The sequence below is a fragment of the Alosa sapidissima genome, chromosome 6 (assembly GCF_018492685.1).
Source record: "Alosa sapidissima isolate fAloSap1 chromosome 6, fAloSap1.pri, whole genome shotgun sequence".
NCBI classification, from domain to species: domain Eukaryota; kingdom Metazoa; phylum Chordata; class Actinopteri; order Clupeiformes; family Clupeidae; genus Alosa; species Alosa sapidissima.
Window position 1 is genome coordinate 23,340,800 of NC_055962.1, and position 18,434 is coordinate 23,359,233.

At 39.7% G+C, this 18,434-nt stretch overlaps 1 protein-coding gene and 1 long non-coding RNA gene across 2 annotated transcripts; both read left to right on the top strand.

Moving 5' to 3' along the window:
* Positions 1-2,806: 2,806 nt before the first annotated feature.
* Positions 2,807-3,549, top strand: LOC121711071. The gene is made up of 2 exons (XR_006032239.1): positions 2,807-3,122; positions 3,457-3,549. It is a non-coding gene; the product is annotated as an uncharacterized LOC121711071 (long non-coding RNA).
* A 2,002-nt stretch (positions 3,550-5,551) lies between these two features.
* psmc1b (proteasome 26S subunit, ATPase 1b) lies at positions 5,552-18,383 on the top strand. Its single transcript, XM_042094318.1, has 11 exons — positions 5,552-5,632; positions 6,531-6,584; positions 7,007-7,103; positions 7,231-7,355; positions 7,782-7,967; positions 9,096-9,224; positions 9,396-9,492; positions 10,180-10,369; positions 11,487-11,638; positions 16,089-16,243; positions 18,056-18,383. Exons 1-11 carry the CDS (start codon positions 5,630-5,632, stop codon positions 18,188-18,190), a joined length of 1,323 nt encoding a protein of 440 aa, XP_041950252.1. The 5' UTR covers positions 5,552-5,629; the 3' UTR covers positions 18,191-18,383.
* The last annotated feature ends 51 nt before the right edge of the window (positions 18,384-18,434 follow it).

The window sequence follows — 18,434 nt, forward strand, 5'->3', positions numbered from 1 at the left end:
TATATTATTTATGCTGGTCTCTAGACCTTACTCTTGCACTGTTGGACTAATGTTGGACTACTTTTTGCACCTTCACCATGACACTCACTCCCTTTAGCACCTCACCAGTCCTGGCCCTGTCACTACAAACGTCTTATGCTTGATCACCCTCAAGCACATTGGACTTTCTTAATTTAACTTATATAGTGTATTTAGTATTTAGTTTTGTTAGTTTTCTTATCTGTCTTATCTTCTACTGTCTTATTGTACAGTGGAGTTTAGTTAAATGTTTATACTTATACTTATGTTTACCATTTCTGCTGTAAGTGCATGTTGTGTGTTATGTCTGTATGCTACTGAGACCCTTGAATTTCCCTTTGAGGATCAATAAAGTATCTATCAATCTATCTATCTTTCTATCTATCTATCTTTCTCAGGTGTGTGTGCTCCTTTCGTGAGACAGAAAGAAAAGCTGAATAGGCTGTCCCTCCTGCATGCGGGCTTTAGCGGGCGGGAGCGGGACATCATGTTACAGATGCGGGCAGGAGCGGGACAAAAAATGACACATTAATGCGGGAGCGGGACAGAATATTGTGGGAGCTGGACTGAAAAATCAGTCCCGTGCAGACCTCTAGTGCAAGGTGATGTCGAATAAGGGGTGTGAGGAATGCGTTGGGGAGTTTCACCACCCTCTGCACTGTTTTCCGGTCAGATGCAGAGCAGTTGCCATACCATACTGTGACATAGTTGGTGAGGATGCTCTCAATGGTGCAGCGGTAGAAGTTCACCATGGATCTGAGGAGACAGATGGACCTTCTTTAGTCTACTCAGGAAGAAGAGACGCTGGTGAGCCTTCTTGATCAGGGAAGAAGTGTTGAGGGTCTAAGCGAGGTCCTCAGAGATTCAAACACCCAGTAACTTGAAGCTGGTGACATGCTCCACCTCAGTCCTGTTGATGAGGATGGGGTTGTGTGTGCTAGCTTTTGACTTCCTGAAGTCCATGATGAGCTCTTTGGTCCTCATGGTGTTGAGAGCCAGGTTGTTGTCTGTGCACCGCAATGTTAGGTGCTGGACCTCAGCCTGTAGCTGATGAGACCAATCAACGTAGTGTCATCTGCAAACTTGACAATGGTGTTAGGTACATACATGTACAGGTATGCAGTCGTGGGTGAAGAGGGAGTAAAGAAGGGCTCAGCACACGTTGGTGTTCAAGAGTTGAAGAGGTGAGGTCTGTTGGTTAGGAAGTCCAGAATCCAGTTTCAGAGGGAGGTATTGATAGTTCACTGAGTTTGGTGATCAGTTTGGAGAGCATAATGGAATGCTGAACTAAAGTCAATGGACAGCATTCTCACATAGATGTTGTAATTGTCAAGGAAGGCGGAGTGAAGTGCCGTAGAGATGGCATCCTCCGTGCTCCTGTTCTGACAGTAGGAGAATTGGTAGGGGTGGGTAAGCAGGTCTTGAGGTGGGCCAGGACCAGCCTCTTGAAGCACTATTATATAGTTATTCATCTAGCTATTAAAGGAACACGCCACCCAATGTCAGTAGTAATATATGTTCTTACCTTAACTTTCACGAGTTGAGTCATACCTCTCCCGTGTCGGTACGTGCACTCAAACGCTCTGGTGCGCGGCGCGAATGTGTTAGCTTGTTGCTATGCTAGCGGGCTCAGACGTAGCCATAGAGGGAGGAAGATAGCAGTAATCAAAAACATCCACGTTTTCCCTACTTAAATACAGTTGCACGAGTAGTTGATAAAAATGTGTAAGGTCAACATGAAACGTGGCGATTTTCCAAGCGAATAAACAGGAGAACTACAATGTGTGGCGCAATAGCACGTGGGAGTACTTCGACCTAGCGTAGTAATATTAATTAACACCTAATTGTAGATCCTTTGGGTGGCGTGTTCCTTTAATTCACAGAACATTCAATCATTTTACTAACACAACGGTTATGAAGAAATATGTGTAACATTTTACGGGAAAGGGACATGAAATATCATGAATTCATGCATGAATTAATTCATTATTTATGCATTACTTCATTCCTTTTTATCTTATGAATCAGGAATTGACATGAGTCATTATTACATTACATTACATTTGGCTGACGCATTTTTAGCCAAAGCGACTTACACATGTCAATTATATTACAAGGGATTACATTGTCCCCAGAGCAACTTGGGGTTAAGTGCCTTGCTCAAGGGCACAACTAAGCCAGGAATTGAACCGACAACTTTCAGGCTACTGCACGCTAGCCCAATTCCTTAACCGCTACACTACCACCTCCCCGTAATCATTATGATTTCTTAAGCATGATCATCATGATTACATGAATGTAAGGTTAATTGCTCATGCGTTCATCATTTCTGTGTCACAGAATTTGAGCAGTGATGATCACACTTTTAGCAAAAAAAGAAATAGTCATGATGCTTAATAAATCATAATTCATGATTTCAATGATGTTCCCCACTGTACACTCTAAAAAATGATTCAGAGGTTAGTAGATAAAACTTAAAATGAAGAACATTTTCGACATAAAAAAATTAAGTTTGCTACTTGTACATGTATAGGTGAGTTGACAACTTATTTTAAGGAGTTTGTAATACTGAAAAAGAAAGAAAGCTGTCTCAACTTATTCATATATGGATTTTCAACACACAGTCTTGCTTTCACCTAACAATAGAAAGTATTAAGTTCCTGAAACTTGTAAATCTCGTGACCAAACTTATAAAGCTAATAACACGATTGAACGTTCAGGACCTTCCAGACCACGCCTGAGAAGTAACAGAAATTATGGCACAGGATCCTGTAGCCTGCTTCGAACATCACAGGTACGTGCAAAGTAGTCTAGCCTACTATTTTTGTGTTTGTTTTAAAAGCAACAGCTATCAAACAACGGCACACAGTGCATCAAAATCTTTGTCACGTGACACTCAAATGAAATTAACGCTACAGCTTGCCCTTTTGCTAATTTGAATATTTGAAAAGATGGATTTTAGCTATCTACAGACAGTAGCTATCGTGTCTTCCAAGCTAGCTGCTGCTTGCACGGTAATTAAACCATTTGAAAAGATGACTTTGGTAGCTGGCGTCTTCAAAGTTACCTGCAGCCTGCCCTTTGATCATTTGGAGTTAGTAAAGGTAAATTTAGCTGTCTGGTGTCTTCAAATTTCACCGTGGCAGCTGTATTCCGCACTTAACATTTTAGCATTGCTAGTTCTAACACTGCACGTGTTTGAGGATCATATTTGGTCGTCCTAGTTAAGCCTAACATTGTCACTATTTATGAAGGTTTGTGGGCCATTTGACATTCTTAGCTTAACCTGAACATAGGCCTAATAGGTAGGCCAACATTTATTTATTTTTGAAGTTTGAGAAATATTATGTGTCAATCCCTGCAAACCATGTAGATTTTGTTCATTTTGTTGTTTGTCTTGAGGTAAATTTTCTAACATTGTGCCTTTCTTTTATACAGATAAATGACGAATTCAGACGGATCTCTACATTCATTCATTGCACAACTGGACCAGTTGCCATTGCTTTAAAAATAAACAATGCTTTCAGAAAATTTTAATTGCTGTGTGCTTTTATTCAGACAGAAGTGAAGTAAGTTACTATAACTTAAAAAGATCCATGCAAATTGTTACCTTAATTTTTTTAAGTCATTTCAACTCAAGTTGTTTTTTGAGTAAATATTGTGAGACTTTTATAGTGAGAAGAACTCAATTAGTTTAGCACAATCAACCTGATTTGTCCTCTAAAAGCTTAATTAAGTTGAACCAACTTAATTATATTAATTTGATCATATAATATAATTCAGTTGTTCTAACTATATAAGTCTCACAATATTTACTCAAAAACGGCTTGAGTTGAAATTACTTAAAAAGATCCATGCAAATTGTTACCTCAATTTTTTTAAGTTGAGTAAGTGTATTATTTTTTAGAGTGTACCTAATGCTTTAGGTGATGCGTTATTCATATGTTATTCGAAATGGGTATATGTAACTGACTCATGCCGAGACTACATACATTACCAACCTAATTCACTTCCAATACCACAGTGTAGAGGACGAATTTAGCTCGTAGATAACTAACTGTGGAACTTCAGTATAACCAAAGATCCTTGATTTTTTATCTTTAACCCTCTCTGGTATAACATAGCCAATTATCTCATCTTAGTTGTAGGGAATACGTTTGTATTTCAAGTAATAGAATTAAGGTATGACTTATGTTTGTGGATGTTATAACAAGTAAAGTGAAGCTTGCCAAACCCACAGGCAGCTTGATTGTGACTTTGATTGTGACACTCCTGTTAGTAAACTGGAAAGAGCTAAAAATATAAATGTAATGGTTGTCGTACTTACCGAGCCCAGGAGGTATCATTGCAAGATTTTTTTTGTGTATCGAGAGAATGTGCATTCATTTTAGTGAATTGTGCACTCATTTTACTAAATTGTGTGCATGTTTAATAGTGCGCTCATTTTTACTAAATTGTGGTCTCATTTTACTAGATTGTGTGCACAATTTAGTGTGCTCATGTTACTAAATCGTGTGCACATTTTAGTAAATAGTGCACTCATTTTACTAAATTGTGGTCTCATTTTACTAGATTGTGTGCACATTTTAGTGTGCTCATTTTACTAAATCGTGTGCACGTTTTAGAAAATAGTGCGCTCATTTTACTAAATTGTGGCCTCGTTTTACTAGATTGTGTGCACGTTTTAGTTAATAGTGCGCTCATTTTACGAGATTGTGATCTGAATTTAGTAAATTTTACATTTTACTCAATTGTGCGCATGCTTTACTATATTGTGCACAGTTTTACTAAACTGTGCCACGCCCTCTGTTTGCTGGTTGGCTGGTGGCTCTTGGTAGATTTTCTACACAAGAAATCCAAAGAGAGCTCATCTGTGCCAGTCTCAGTAGTGAAGCAAAACAAAACTGAGGTCTTGAAAAGCATCATGAATTGCTGAAGAATGTGGGCATTGGTGAACTCACAGAGGAAACAAATCTTCAGAAACATTTGTCTGTAGAATTTACAATGTGCACAGAACAGACTTGGTGATACATTTGGTCATATAGTAGAATGATGGAACTTCTAATGAGACAAAATTCAGACCATGTGGATTAGTGTGTACAATTTAGGATTATAAATTAACAATTTTAAACTTTACATTACATCACTACACATCTTTCTTGACCCTCAAAAAACGTAAGTCAATTGCCAAATATGCCTGCTCAGTTATAAAGTCTTTTCAGGTAATTAGCATAGGCATAAAACTAGATTTTCTTTTCTTTTTTCCACAGAATGTAGGTCTACCTCTAGATTTCTGAGATGCACACATGCAAAAATAGTATTATTTCACATGGTATAATGACGTCCGCCCAAAGAAAGTGCCCAAAATCGCCATTTTGACAACCATTTTGTTCTTATTAGATGGTCAAAAACTCAAAATTCAGCTTGGCAACAGGGCTAGTTGGATTCAGCACACCTTAATTATGTAAAAAAGTCCTGTTCCCAAGTAAGTAGTACTAATAATGCCTCTAGGATGCACATATCTCAAAAATAGCACTTGTCTAATTTGAACGCTTTGTTTGTCTAGTACTACTACCCGTAGTTTGACGTAGATCTTGAGAGACGAGCAGCTATGGTAAGTGAGCAAGCATTTTCTTTGTGGGCGAAGTTTTCACGTTAAAAACGAAGCATAATTAAATTGTTGTGGTGTCTAATTCAAGATCACACAACTGGACTCCAGTCCTATTCTGAAGGGTTTTAGACACATACAGATTTCTTTATTTGATCCAATAATTCAGTGAAGCAAACGACTCCCGATTATGGGATCTATATTAACGTTAGGTAGCTAGCATAATAACGAACACTAATTTACATCAGGGACCACAACAACAGCTGTTTGAAACAGCCTACCCGAAAAGCGTTGTGTTGGATCAATCTGTTAGTATATGTTTGCTTTTTAATTTAGAGGTTTACCAGTCCTGACATGTTATTTTGTTGTTAGCATAGCAGTAGAACTAGCTGTTAGCCAACATCTTGTTTAGCTGAAGTCGTAGCTGGCCTTAAGTTATATCACACAGACTGTTCTGCTTACAATCTATCTATGTTATATTAGATGACTTAATGTTGGTGTTATAGTACAGACACTTATTCGATTACTTGTTGAGCACTTACTTTCTTAGTAGAAAAATAAACGTGAAACATGATTTTACCTTACTAGCTAGCACAATGTCATAGTAGTGACTCAGGTTAGTAACGTTAGGCCTAGATCATGTCATTTATGTCGACTGGGTTCTCGTACCACTGGGTAAGGGACTGGACTTGAGGTGAATCCATAGCAGGTGTGTAAAGGTAACCTAGATCAGGGAAAGAGCTTGGGATCTGCATTGTTGAGCGCCAACAACAACCGTTTTGTTTGTCGATTCAAAAGCTTCACGCCAGAACAAGAAAACGGTACTGTTATCGTTAGTCGTTTGTTTGGTTAACTGTTTATTGCGGTACTTTGCGGCTCACTAACTTTATTTTTTTTTCTACAGGGACAAAACCAAAGTGGAGGTCATGGTCCTGGAGGTGGAAAGAAGGACGATAAGGTAATCACAGCAGTTTTTTTTTTTTTACCTTAAACAAGGCTGCACGATTCAGGGAAAATATGTTGCAATTTTTCTGACAGATATTGTGATTTGGTTTGTTATAATTTTTGAAAGGCAAGCTTCAGTTCAATGTTCCAAATGGTGCTTTAAGTTGGGCCACTTTTTAGAAGTGAACATGTGCTTCATTGTCACACAAGGAGGATGAATATAAAAGTAATAGATGTGACCAGATTAACTATTGGGATAGATTTGTGAGCTGCACGATTCATTTAAGCCTTTGCTATTAGCTAATTGTATTAGTTCAAATAGGATTTAGATTAAAAATCAATTAATTGTGCAGCCCTAATTCCAGCCCACACAATTTCAACATAACCTGAGAAAAAGACTTATGACATCTATGTTGTATTGTGTTCCTGTGACAGGATAAGAAGAAGAAATATGAGCCTCCCATTCCTTCCAGAGTAGGGAAGAGGAAGAAGAAGTCCAAGGGGCCTGATGCTGCTAGCAAGCTACCTCTGGGTAAGACATCTCACTGGAGGATATTCAGCCGAGCACAGTTCTATAAACACGACCCTGGAAAATATCGGACTCTCCGGTAAACACGACCCTTGTAAATGACCATTTGTTTTCTGTGTGGCCTCCCCAGTTACGCCACACACCCAGTGCAGGCTGAAGCTTCTGAAGCAGGAGCGGATTAAAGACTACCTGCTGATGGAGGAGGAATTCATCAGGAACCAGGAGCAGATGAAGCCTCTTGAGGAGAAGCAAGAGGTACATGCCATCCCAAAATTAGCTTATTGATAATTAATTGACTTTCTTTCTTCTAAAATGGGCTATTAAGTTTTCTGAGCTACTATGTTTTCGCAAGGTTTGATTCTGCTTTCTAATTTTGTAGGCTATGATGAGATATGAGATCATATCATGCGGAGATATGTATATGTTAGGAATAAACTGTACTGTACTGATTTAATCAGGAAACAGGAGTGGTGTTTTAGCCAAGCTTTGTTTTTGGTGTAAGGAGAAACCCAGTCTTGGTGTTGTCAGCCCACAATGCAGTAGATTTAGCTGTCTACAGATGTGAACTCTTGTCAAAATTGCACCCACAGAACTATTCCTATTGTCTCTTTGTCAATAAAGCCTCATTATAGCAGCTCCATCAAAACCTTTTCTCACCCCAGTCATGTGTCTTTCCCATAGGAGGAAAGGTCAAAGGTCGATGACCTGAGGGGAACCCCCATGTCAGTGGGGAATCTGGAGGAGATCATCGACGACAATCACGCCATCGTGTCCACCTCGGTGGGCTCGGAGCACTATGTCAGCATCCTGTCTTTCGTGGACAAGGACCTTCTAGAGCCTGGCTGCTCCGTGCTCCTCAACCACAAGGTGTGAACTTCTAGCGCTATTAGAGTTGGTCAGTGAACCTGGCAAGGTGTGAACTTTTAGCGCTATTAGAGTCAGTGAACCTGGCAAGAGGTTGTTTGTGTTTGAGCCCAACTGTGACCAGTTTTTTGAGACCATTTTTTGAGACCTAGCGAGTGTTTTTTACAACTACTCACGCATGTGCGATCTGAACATTTTCCCCATTTTGAAAAAAACGAGGGAGTCAGTCTGTCAGTGTAGGCCAATGTGTCCCGGGGTGATTAGTCCAGCGTTTCTCAACTGGAGTGCCTATAGCGCTTATCTGCCGCTGGCTTTCAGGTGCCACCACCGCTATGTTTATTTCAGTCTTGCACGGCAGACAGCAAAAATATAAACCTTGAAACCTAAAAAGTCTTGCGTGAGGCTCTCCGTTTAATCTTACGTAACGCATGCAAGTGGCAAAGAGTAAACAAACGTCAAACGTCTCAGTGGATTCATTTAATTTGAATAGTGTTTTCTTCGCATGGATTTTTGTAAATGTTATCGAGAAATATGTTAGCCTTTTCTGCTTCAGCTCCAGACCATAGTTGCATTATTAGGCTGTTGGATCCTCCTGCAGAAGTTATCGGACAGGAACTTCACTGGTTAACCCATTTTACTTTAGCTGCAGGTTGTGAGCAACAGGTAAACACAAGATACAGTTTCAGTCCAAGAAGTTGTAACTGTAATAATGTGTCAATGACCAACGAAGCATAAGTGTACTTTTATTTACTTTAGTCACCAGATTAGGCAAATGACTGCAATTAAAATGGAACTATCTTAAGACGTATAATAATTTATATATTAAGTCACATTTTGTGTGAAACTAGGCATGAAACGGCTGAAGGAGTTTACACAGCTTACATATTGCATATATAATTTAAAGTTCATTGTAATTTCTGTATTTATTACCAAAGCATTTATAATCAATACAGTTGAGATGGGGGGAAAATGTGAATAATTGCGTTGCAGATCGATCTGTTTGTGCTCCTAAGATGTTCAGTCAGGGGCTACTGTGCTCCTAGTTAACTAAGTCAGTCTGGGGCCCGGTTGTCATTGAGTAATCGTGGGTGTGCTGACCTGATGAGGTATTTGTGTTCTGTTGGCCTACAGGTTCATGCTGTAATTGGGGTGTTGATGGATGACACTGATCCACTGGTCACTGTGATGAAAGTGGAAAAGGCTCCTCAAGAGACGTATGCTGACATTGGAGGACTGGACGGTCAGATTCAGGAGATTAAGGTGAGTGTTTGAATATGAGTGTCTGTCTGTCTGTTCTGTCATGGTCAACAGTAAAATAAGCAATCAATAATCAGCTGTAATCTGTGTTATGTAGTTTTCTCCATACTCCATACATGTTATTGCCCTCTCTTAAAAGTTTGGGAACTGATGTGTGGGTCCACCTGTCCACAGGAATCAGTGGAGCTGCCTCTTACACACCCGGAGTACTATGAGGAGATGGGGATTAAACCTCCCAAAGGTGTCATTCTCTACGGGGCACCAGGAACAGGTTGGTTAGGCTTTAATCTTTTACCTTACTTCAAGGTCCCCACGGGTCATAGAATTTCTGGAATATCAAGGAATTTTGGAAAGTTTATTCCAGACATGGAAAGTCAGGTTTTTTTTTTTTTTTTTTTTTTCATTTTGGGGGCAAAGTCATGAAATATCACAGAATTTTGTAGTAGCAGTTTAAATTTTCCAAAAAGAATACATTAATATAAACATTACAAACTAATATATTTCCACACAGAATTGGTGTATGTCTGATTATTAGCTTTTCTGCTTGCTTGATTAGTAAAAAGTTAAAGATTCTTGAACAATATGCGGCATTCATTATATAGTAGGTCATGGATATTCAGGTTTTTTGTCAGGGAAAAGACATGGAATTTTACATTTGATCCCTGTTACTTTACCTTACAACAGTGGTGTGTTTTTAATATCAGGATTTACAGCAACGTTGTCTTTGCCCATTGTTTTCAATAAATTGTATTGTAATCAAGGCCCTTAAAGAATAGTTTAAATTCAATGTTACAGTGACCGTTAACCTGACTTGGCCTGCACTCATCTCAAATTGAGCTAAGAGAATTAGGAATTAGAAAAAATTATATGTGCTGGCTTTGGTCAGTGGGTTGATGGTCATTTGGCCAGTATTCCCAGTCCACAGCATCACATGTTAACCTTCCTCTGTGGGTTAAAGGTAAGACTCTTCTGGCCAAGGCTGTGGCCAACCAGACGTCGGCTACGTTCCTGCGCGTGGTGGGCTCTGAGCTCATCCAGAAGTATCTGGGCGACGGGCCCAAGTTGGTGCGAGAGCTCTTCAGGGTGGCGGAGGAACACGCCCCATCAATCGTCTTCATTGATGAGATTGATGCCATCGGCACCAAGAGGTTAGTAAACATTATCAAAAATTCTATATGTGTGGGCAGAGGTAGACGTTGATGTTTGGAGATTTCACCGTGCATACATTTTAAAATGTTTCTGCTTTTAGAGCTGTTACTCTGAAAGATCTCACATGTTAGAGTGATTACGTTAAAGGAGAATTCCGGTGTGATATTGACCTAAAGTGTATTGAAACATGATACCGAGTGTGAACGTATGTCTCATAGCCCATCTTGGCTTGTCCCCTGCACTCCAAAATCTGGCGCTAGTTAGCCGATGCTACCAACAGCTTTTTCAAAAGTGGTGCTTCGGCATGATAAATCACTGTTTTACACCCATTTACGAGGCTCAATGTATCTCCACACTTCATTGGTAGACTTCCGAGGGCCCTGACATTTAAAACGAGACATTGAGAACTTTGAAAAAGCACTGGTAGTTTACTTACAAGACGATTTGTACAGACAGTACCTTCACAAAGTTTAGCATTTGCAGCCATCTTGAATTTAGTCACGATAAGTCGAGCAACGAGTAAGAATGAACAGGTATGATAAGGGATCAGATTCCAAAAATAATTCAGTGGAAATGCATGGATTCCAGTTGCTGCTACTGGAAGAAACTGGAACTGGAGCCTCGTAAATGGGTGTAAAACAGTGATTTATTTGCATGGCTAGCCCGATGCCGAAGCACCACTATTGAAAAAGCTGTTGGTAGCATCGGCTAACTAGCGCCAGATTTTGGAGTGCAGGGGACAAGCCGAGATGGGCTATGAGACATACGTTCACACTCGGTATCATGTTTCAATACACTTTAGGTCAATATCACACCGGAATTCTCCTTTAAATTGCATAAGCCAACACTGCACTTTTTGAGCAGTGCAGTTTAAGTCATGCTCCCTATCAATGGAGCTCTGTCCCTCCTTCAGCCAGATCACTGGTCTGAACTTATACATTGTATTCACTGGACATGAATTATTGATTAAAAATGAAAAAGTAAATGTTATAAAATATGTTTCAAATACTGAATAAATGAATACTTTTTTTCTGTTTCATAGTTTTCCTTTCTGCTGCACTGATTACTAACTTGTGTTTTGCACACACCTGGTGTGTTGTGCGATGTCCTCTGAAGATATGACTCCAACTCTGGAGGTGAGAGGGAGATCCAGAGGACCATGCTGGAGCTCCTCAACCAGCTGGATGGATTTGATTCCAGAGGAGACGTCAAGGTTATCATGGCCACCAACAGGATCGAGACCCTGGACCCCGCCCTCATCAGACCAGGTCAGGACCAGAGGCAGAGCACTACTCCCCAGATCAAAATACCTATACCCTACCTGACTACCTACCTACCAGTGTTGCGCGGTCTGCCCGAAATGAAGCGGTCGCCCGCAGATGACCGCGGTCACCCGCGGCTATGAGTCATAAACTAAATATTTTAATGATATTCGGGTCATTTGCGGACGGGTCAGTTAAAATTAATTAAATATATATTTTCTACAAATAGGCCTACTTAAAATATCACGAAAAGGCTAGCATCAATACAGTAAAGAAGCTGAAGACGAGAGTTAAAATAATAAAGACAATAAAGAAATATTGGGAAAAGTTCTTAAAGAAGATGACAGTAAGTTATGGTCTATGTAGGCCTACTTCTTGCAAAGCCATTTAAAAGTTTGACAGCCAAAACGGGCAGCCTGCAGGAATAAATGTTATGGCACAGACTACACAGCCATATCTACCAGTATGTATAGGTTCGCGCATGCATAAAAGTTACAGTTCGTTGTGTTTGTGACTTTAAACAGTGGATGTGCTTTAGTAAAGCTTTGTGCTTCATTCAGCATTATAAACTAGTTCTTACGCTAACGTTTTGACCAGCAATGTATCTCTCTTGCCTACCTTGCCTCACCATTTCTGTTTTCGAAAGAAACATGTATGTCCATGGCCTTCAAATCTTATCCTAGTATTCTAATCCTTGGTGGTTGCGTGCGAGCTTGCGCTCTTATTCTCATTCTCTCTCCTGCGCAAACATTATGTCCTGCATGCCTAAATAAATTAGTTTGTTTTACGGAAATGGCCTACTGTCACACTGCATGCAGGCTATAACCAAAAGCACACATTTTGTAAACTAGATGTACCGCATAGCGGTACAAAATATGACCGCCGCTCAGTCCTGTACATCCGTTCCGCGAAAATAAATCACACTTCAATTTGTCTCCATGTTTTACTCCATGCCCCACTCTTGAAACTTTTGTGTATGCTTGTTTGGCATGCCTGAGTGTGTGTGTGTGTGCGGCTGCACAGAAAGTAGCCTACTGGTGCTGAAAAGGTGAATAGATTGTAGAATAGCCAAAGAAGATGTAGCATTGTTATAAAACCTTTAAAATCTCTAAACAATCACAAGTAGGGCAGTTCATCACAGTTCATCCATTGCAACTGGATTGATGAAAGGTCACTTACACCTGTAGGCTACATTGTATTTGGGAAAAGCAAAAGGTATCAGCATGTTTGTTTATTTATTTATTTATTTATTTATTTATTTATTTATAAACAAAAACATCTCTGTCAGTTCCATGCCGTTTTCAACAGCTATCAAAAACTAAGGTCATTTTTGGATGGATGGATTTTTTTGTGAATGTTTCTTCTTCTACATTCTACAAGATTTTAGTCATCTTTAGTTCATGTAATATAAGTATTGTAATTATTCATAAGTATTGTCAATGCACAAATTAAGTAACAGTAGTCTGAAACGTTATTGTTAATGCACAAATTAAGTAACAGTAGTCTGAAACGAAATGCTGTTTTACATCTAACCACTGGTGCAAATAACTGACCTGTCCAAATGGGCCTTGATGAAATGCGTCGCTACTGTTCATTCACATTTTAACGGGCCAAAGTTAAAGAGCTGTTGTCCGTTATTGTTCGTGCAAATATAGGCTGATTCATGTTCCCTTGCATTGTGTAACTGAGGTCCATGGCTAGTCTGGCTTTCACCAGACCAAGCTCAATCTTTTAAGAAATCAAAAAATAAATAGCGGGCAGATCAGGCTGGGTTCACCCAGCCTAGTCCATAGGCACCCGATATTGTTTAATTTTCCGATTGAGATATCCACGCTCTGGCTATTCTAAATGCAAAAATGCATCAGGGAGTTATGACAAAACTGTAACTAACAAACTAGATCCTAATAGAAAGCTGTTAGCTTCCCTAAGCTACAGGTAGGCTTATAAGGTAGGCCTATTTACAACATAAATTGTCAATAGGCTATGCTGGCAACACAAATAAAATCTCCTTTGGAAACCAATGGCGTACGCCTTACAGTATCAAGCGGACTTAAACTGCCATATCGTGGCAAAGCTGTAATAAAATTCACGCAGCTCCATGAGTCAAGGAAAGCGTGAATGAAGTAGCCACTTCTAAATGGGACCCACTACACAGTAGCTTAAGGTGTGTTGCTAAAGCAGCCATAATGAAATGAAGGTGTCATTGTTTGGATACTTCACACACGCATGCTTTTTAATTTCACAGACTACAACTACCAAGCTGGAATCAAAGCACATCAATTCCCCTCTCACACCCTGCACGCACTTAAAACAAAATAAACAGGCGTCTCAGTCTCACATGTATAGGCAAAACTGTATCAGACCGGTGTAACGTTGGTAAATCTTCCATTGCACAGAATGATTTTTGTAGCACGTGCAACAAATGACAGTCGAAAGATACAATTACAGTGCTGCTATCAATTTGCTTGGTATAACCGCATTTATAGTTTTCTACAAATGCAATCAATCAAATTGGCCTCCATCACTCAACCAACGCTAACGGTAACATTACCTAGGTCCTTATTGATATTATAAGATTAACGTACCTGCAGTAAAAACCAAGCATGTCCGATAAACATCCTCAGATTTATTTCGGCTTCAAGAAGAAATGGGAATTACATTTCATGTGAACATCCTATCCTTATTAGACGTTCTCTGTGGTAAACTACAGTCCTTGTAGGAAGCGTCCATTGTTTTTCCAACCCACTTTTAACTTCCAATAAAATTACGTCTCACTGCAACGATGCGGCATCTAGTGGACAAACGACTACTTATCGCCAATACTGGAAATGCAGCCATGATGATGAATATTTATTTTGGCTTTCTTTTAATCCTACTGAATTTGTAATTATGTATCGGCCGTTCTAATACCGATAGTATGTGGGTGCCTGTGTGTGTGTGTGTGTGCATGTGTATATGTGTGCACCGCCATCTACATGCCAATGAGTGTACAGTCACTAAATGTACACATAACCTAATTTTTTTTAGACCCCCCCATGGATGAAATTCTACGAAACTTGGCATACCCCCAGAGAATGCCAGGTCAATCATACACATAGAATTTGGTGCAGTTCTGAACATCTTAACTGAAGATAGGGGCGATTAAAGCAGAATAATATTGCATTTTCATTTTTTACCGGGGGGGACTTTGACAATCCCTATATGACCGCTTCGCTAGCAGCGGTCATAATAAGCGGGTCGGATTGCGGGTCGGGTATAATTTTGTCCTAATTATTATTCGCGGTCCGAGTTGCGGTCGGGTTGATTAAAAGTAGTAGTGGTAGTAGAAGTAATGGTAGTAGTAGTGATATGGCATGTACAGAACAGAAGATAATAAGATAATAAGATAATGAATATTCACAGCAAGGATAAAAATGCAACTATGAGATGACATATATATATATATATATATATATATATATATATATATATATATATATATATATATATATATGTATCTATATATCTATTTCATAGCTGAAGAAATTGTGCAAAATCAATGTATAAGCCGCAACTAATAGTTGGGAAATTACAGTATGTTTCATCGCTACATACATTATTGTTGCAATGCATCAGTGATGCATATAACCTATGTATATCTCAGCACCTCTATGGGACAGTTTCCCATACATGGATTAAAGTGTTAAAAGCTAACCTCCACAACCTTGTTAACTCCTGTTAGGCAATATAACTCTGCCTCCTCTGGTTTGCAGAGATGCTCATCTAAGTTGAGGAGTCCCTTTTGGTGTGTTACGTCAAGTGTTTAGTCAGGTGATCAACAGAGCAGTGATTTTCAGCAACTCTTACAGGAAGAAAACAAGTTGTAAACCCATTTTCTTATTGCACATTTTGATTTGAGTTGAATAAGAGATGCCCGATTAGCACAAACTGAAAATGAGTCACCAATAGTGTGGCAAAAAGTTTACACTTCTAGAGTGAAGATATATATGCATTAAAAGCTGAACGTTTAAATGTCAAGATGGAATTTCTCGATGGGTGAAAGCATCGCTCAACAACGCAGGTTTGAGTGCAGTGCTAGCAGATGAAGAATCAGTGAAAAGCCCTCAAAGCGGCATATTATAAGGCTAGAATGCAAAACAATAGAGGCTCTAATTTGGCCATATTCACCTATTTTGCAGGCATGAATGAAATTCAGGGACCGAGACCGTTGAGACGTCATGACTCCGATACTGCTTCTACTGCACGTCACTGCTTTATTTCAGCATATGCTGATTAACATGTAAATGAGAGTATTATGTTTCTGCTACACATGGAAACATTGTATTCTGAATATTACCATAACCAGAATATGGTCCTTAATTGGTATATGGTGTGCATGGAAACGTAGTCAGTGTCTCTCCGTGCTTGCGTGACTGACTGACTCACTCACTTCTCCCCACTGCGTGGCTATTTCCAGGACGGATTGATCGTAAGATCGAGTTCCCCCTGCCAGATGAGAAAACAAAGAGGCGCATCTTCCAAATCCACACCAGCAGGATGACTGTGGCCGACGATGTGACCTTAGATGACCTCATCTTGGCCAAAGATGACCTCTCTGGTGCTGACATTAAGGTAAGTTGGAAAAAGAACCATATTTATTTGTAGTGTTGCGTCACCCTTTTTAGCTTAGGGGTTAGGGGGACGTAAGCAAATATATATATATATATATATTTACAAAATGGAACAACAACACAATCCACCAAAACTAGCTATTTAGATTGGAACTAATTTACCTAAAAACTAAAAGACAGAAATAACAGTAGAAACCAACCTCACTCCCTAACTAACCAAAAACAGTAGAATACAGTAAAGGTTAAACAAAATGGCACTCAACCTCCCTACAAAGCTTCCAAAAAGTATATGGCTATTTAAAAAAACAGGTATGTACAAATATATTTACACTTAAGATACACTGCACAAATGTGGTACAGTCTAATTTTAAAAAACTTACCACACAAGCACACACAACACAAAAAGGGTGAGCTTACAGCACACCACACAACTAACGGCATCAGCCACACAAGAAAGCAACAAGAGCAACACTTTAACTACCACAAGCAGCAACAACAACTGTCTGGAGCAGGAGAGGGGAAGGTCTCTCACTCAGTACATTTAAGCACAGATAAGTCAAGCTATGGCTATAGCTCAACTAGGTCATTTTAATTGGACTACTGTCCTTGTCCCTGTATACAAGTATAGGAGGGGAATCGACTTATTGAATGAAGTATTTCCAACTCCACTATAATATGCCCCCTTTCAGCTTGTTAGGATCTGGCTCCATCCAGTTGACCCGTGTATCCTATCCACAGAACAAAACAATTGACAAACAATTGACATAACGTATTAGTACCGTCGAGTGGTCAATTGAACAAATTTACAGCTTTGTATATTTCATGTGTGCTGTATGCTTTACAAATGAGATGCATGTTATCCCTCATGGTTATGGTGTTATCTGAAGGCAGACGACTACTGTATGCTTCCTCTGTTACTTCCGGGTCAAAGCCTGCACAGAATGCCTAGGCTAGTGTGGGTTCAGTTGAACGTATACATGCAGGACCAATTTGACTCCCAACCATGTTATCTGGGTTTGGTGATTTCAGTCAGACTATCATGCTGAACAGGTATTTTAAAAGTTCTGTTTTAGTTGGACTAACACAGAATTGCATATTTTTCTAACATTATGCACACATACTGAGTGGGGAGGGCAGCCAGACATGTATCCATTGCCTCTTGTCTCTCTGTACACTACTAAATGGGCCAGTGTCCTTCTCCATGCAACATTAAGGGCCTGCTGACAGGAAGGAGCAGAGAGACACAGAGACAGAACATGGCACATGATAGCAAGAGGCACAGTACAACTCACAGGCAATGCATCCGAAAATGTCAACTTAATACCCATTAAGAAAAAAACACAACTAAATGAATAGGTCTTAGGACGTAACAGTAGTAGCTACAGGTTAAGTTGTGTCCAAACTATTCAGGTTTCCTTTGAAGGGATTGTCTAGGAGTGAGATTAGAATGTTTCTGCTGCCCCCTTGTGGCAGAGGTGTCACACAAAAGCTTGCAACGCATTCAAACATTTTTTTTTTTTTTTTTTAACAGAGACTGTAGGGTATATATACATACTGTTATGAATATCTCTGATCTGTTAATTGGTGGATGATTTATTTTCAGCAGTGTCTCCATTTCAAATGGTGACTCTGTATGTAAACCTATCTTTTATTTCCTTCCCCCTTCCCCTCCTATCTCTCCTTCCCTTCTTCCTTTCTCTCTCTCCCTGTGTACCTCCTCTCCTCTCTCCTTTTCTCTCCGTTTGCCTCTTTCCTCTCCTCTCTTATTTATTTCTCTCCTTCCTCTCTCCTCTGCCCCCCCCCCCCCCTTCAGGCCATCTGTACTGAGGCCGGGCTCATGGCCCTTCGGGAGCGCAGGATGAAGGTCACCAACGAGGACTTCAAGAAGTCCAAAGAGAATGTTCTGTACAAGAAGCAGGAGGGCACGCCAGAAGGACTTTACCTGTAACCACAGAGTTGGTTATTTTGCAGCCACCTGCACCCCTACATCCTGTCCACTGCTCCTGTGTGTATGAGCGCGCACGTGCATTGTTTCCACTGAATGAACCCATTTTGATATATTGTTTGCATGTAGTTTTTGGCCACCAGTTTTTTTGCCTCATTGTAATATATGGAAAATAAAATTCTTGAATATACAGTCATATTTGTTAGCTTTCTTTTTATTCCACCTTCTGTTATGCCAAAAACAGTTT

What these genes read in the sequence shown, in the direction of transcription:
- psmc1b (XM_042094318.1), top strand. An exon ending in GTGGAAAGAAGGACGATAAG is followed by an intron (nt 6,585 to 7,006) that starts GTAATCACAGCA and finishes TTCCTGTGACAG; the next exon opens with GATAAGAAGAAGAAATATGA. An exon ending in GATGCCATCGGCACCAAGAG is followed by an intron (nt 10,370 to 11,486) that starts GTTAGTAAACAT and finishes TGTCCTCTGAAG; the next exon opens with ATATGACTCCAACTCTGGAG.